The sequence below is a fragment of the Aplysia californica genome, unplaced genomic scaffold, assembly GCF_000002075.1.
Source record: "Aplysia californica isolate F4 #8 unplaced genomic scaffold, AplCal3.0 scaffold00024, whole genome shotgun sequence".
Taxonomy (NCBI): domain Eukaryota; kingdom Metazoa; phylum Mollusca; class Gastropoda; order Aplysiida; family Aplysiidae; genus Aplysia; species Aplysia californica.
The window spans coordinates 1,990,823-1,994,141 of record NW_004797294.1 but is presented as its reverse complement, the minus strand read 5'-3'; the positions used below and the strand labels follow the sequence as shown (position 1 = coordinate 1,994,141).

Here is a 3,319-nt window from a genome sequence, read left to right as displayed (position 1 = left end):
CCGTAAAACCGTAGTAAAACAAAAAAAAATTGTGCTTTACTACCATCATGTGCCAAACGGACATTTAACGTTACCACAGATGGTCATCTTTCTGAGTACATGTATTATATAAACCCAAATATACCAAATGCTTGGTTTAATGGGTGGTTAGCGGGTGCTCTGGTGTGGCTTGCTCCTTCTTCTCGATCAAACGTCTATCGTCTTTATCTCTCCCCCTTCTTTTGTGTTTGTTGCTCCCTCGTAACACCTCTAATCTTCGGCACTCATACAATCTAATCGTATTGCAAGTGCCATAAGACTCTTACTAAAACAAATGCTTGGTTTATGAAAGTCTTAACCTATACTTACTATAATACTTTGTGAATTTACTGGTAATACCAGATAAAAAAGGAAGAGAATACCAGCTGACTTTAATAGTGGGTTTTTATTTTACACATCTGGCTTGGTACGATGTGCGAAGGTTTTCCGCCTCTGTGGAATGCTGTAAAATCATCTTGAAGCCGGTGAACGAAAAACTTTAAAAACTTTCCCAGAAATCCTAGATTCATAGTGGAAAGTTGGAGACTCGAATCGGTCTTATCAGCACCATAGTCCAGCTTGATACGAACTGGGCTATTGGTGTCTCCATTCGTGTTTCGTCTAGAGTTGAAATTCAAAAAGGCTAAGATAGTTGATAAGCAACATATGTGTAGTTAACATTTACTGTCTTGAAATAGAGAAGCAAATCTTGAATTAGAGAAGTGACGCCCTTAAAAAAAACTTTTCTGAAACCTTAAAAAAAACTTGGCACACTTGAATAAAAAAGCAGCCGAAACATTTTAATTTTCGAAGGAATATGTAACAAGACTGCTCTGACATTTCCGGAGGAAGTACCGCTAAGTGAAACGCTGTCAACATAAAAAACAACAACAGCAACTGATATTTCTTGAGAGGAGGATTAATTGTCCTTTTGTGGCCGAAGAGACTCCCTCCTTACTTCTATACCACGATGAGGCCTGAAAAGTCTATACTGGTTGGCGAATTTTCAGACGACGAAGACCCAGGGCGGGAAAAATGTCTGCACTCAGTCCCCTGTCTCAGGAAGCTGCTGCTGCTTCTTGGTGTGATCTGTGTGACCTTGTGCATCATCCTCATCGCTGTGGCAGCCCACGACGATGATGATGACGATGATGATGACCATGACTGGAAGCCTGAACAGCTGGTGAGTTCCAAGTTGAAACGTACGTGTAATGTGTTGTAAGCGGGTGCTCTGATGTGTTGTGTTTCCTCTTTCTGATCAAACATCTAGCATCCTTACCTCTCCTCCTTCTGTTCTTTGTATATTACTCTTTAGTACGGTAGCACCTCTAATCTTCAGCACTTATATTATGATCTATTTGTTTTGCAAGTGCCATAAAACTCTTACTAAAGCCAAAACAAAAACTGAACGAGTCCAAATGACACATCTATGTCTTGGTTAGCACAAAATCGACAACAAATGTAATATGATAATCTGGTGTCTTTTATGGTGTTTTGTGTCTTCTGTGGCGGTTTGCTGACAAAGTTGTGACACTTTTGATCATTGCGTGGCCCTATGGCGTTACAAAAAAGGGAAACGCACTCATTTCTTCTTCTTTTACCTTATTCTGACGCGAGTAGTCCTACCTGTGGGTGACTTACCGGGGATGTCTCTTTAACACGCTGTGAACTTGCATTTAGTACGTGGGTGGATATTTACCTTTATGCAGTGGGATCCCTTTCTTTTCAGGTAGCCAAGATTGTGAGATTATTAAAACTCTCCACGGCTGCTAAAGCTTTGACCACACTGATGTGTTTGACATTATTATCATTATTATTATTATTATTATTATTATTATTATTATTATTATTATTATCATTATCATCATCATCACCACCACCATCATCATTATTATTAATATAATTTTTATCGTTTTTGCTATGGCAGCTTGCCTTCAGAGGTCTGATTCTATACAACTGACTGTTATCCATGAATGTATCTTGAAATGAGAAACTTGCCTTATGAATCTCTACAATATTTGCTCTCTTTTATTGATACAATGCCCAGATGCACTTCTGCTCAGTACATGTATGTGGTTGGAGGACGCCACTGAGAGGTCCTACTGCCTTATTGTTTTTCTGCTATCGCTATCTATAGTCTTACCTTTTCCCAACACTAAATGACTGTTATTGAATCCTTGTGCTTAACTTCACTCAAGCAAACAAACATATACAATGCATACAGTTGTGTGGTTGGTGGGGGAGAGGCAAGGGAGTGGGTTGAGGAGGAATCTGAAGAATCCCAACTTTCTAAAAATCTAATAAGAGCATAGAGTGCAGCGTGGTCCGGTGTCTTTGCAAAGAAGGTCAACTGCAGTCTAATCTTAGTTTCAGCAAAGTTGTCTGTTTTGTGTTAACGGTATGTGCGTGTGATTATATCAACTTTAGGCTTTAGTAGAGCATTTTTAAAAACTTTACATATATTAGAGCTATAGACACCGATGTATGCAGTACAATACCAAACTTTTAATCTTGACTGCTACAAAAGATGTGAATTCAATACGCACATTGAAAAGCTATAATATTTATTATTGTTAAGTATATCCATCGTTCTGCTCCGATATAATTATCATAATATTATCCCACACAGCCCGAGTTAGCTCTGACAGGCAGGGTCGAAGGGGCCAGCATCTGAAGTGATCTAAATTCTGTCCATGTGGGCGTGAAGAGTTAATACAGCCACAACAATAACAGAAGTATAGCGACCAGTCTCTTGTATAAATCCATACTCGATTAGCGCTCTATAGCTCTAGGAATACGAATTCATAGCTAAGTTTGCAATAAAATATATAATCATGCAGGACACAGCTGAGGGAAGCTCGCGGTGTGTGTAGCTTACATGTCGCATGACTAGTATTGTTGCAGTTATCTTGATTTCTCGTCAACTTCGATGTAGATCAGATCATTGTTGAAGCACAACCTTTTCACTCTTTTCATTATTTCCGTGTTTAAATTGTATGTTTGTTTTGTGAGGAGTATAATTTATAGTTAATCTAACTGTCGGTTCATTATAACACAGTTGGATTTTTGTGTTTATGCTGAATCATGTGTGGATTGACGGACTTAAAAAGGGGGAAAAATAACCTTTTTTAACAAAACATAATGAAGGGGGGCATTTATTTCATCAACCCTTTGTAGAAGTGGAAAGCTGAAAGTAAGAGAACAAAGGATAATAACCTATCATTCTTTTATCCCTCAGGATCCCCCTTCTCTTCCTCGCCCTCCTCCTCGTTCTTCTCCTCCTCCTCCTCCTCCTCCTCCT

General features: G+C 38.9%; 1 protein-coding gene across 1 annotated transcript in view; it reads left to right on the top strand.

Moving 5' to 3' along the window:
- Positions 1–1,028: 1,028 nt before the first annotated feature.
- LOC101863482 (endothelin-converting enzyme 2) overlaps positions 1,029–3,319 on the top strand; it is a gene marked incomplete at its 5' end in the record, with an annotated part of 21,274 nt that continues 18,983 nt past the window's right edge. Inside the window, 1 exon segment of the mRNA XM_013088798.2 lies at positions 1,029–1,201. Coding sequence (XP_012944252.1) covers positions 1,029–1,201 — 173 coding nt within the window.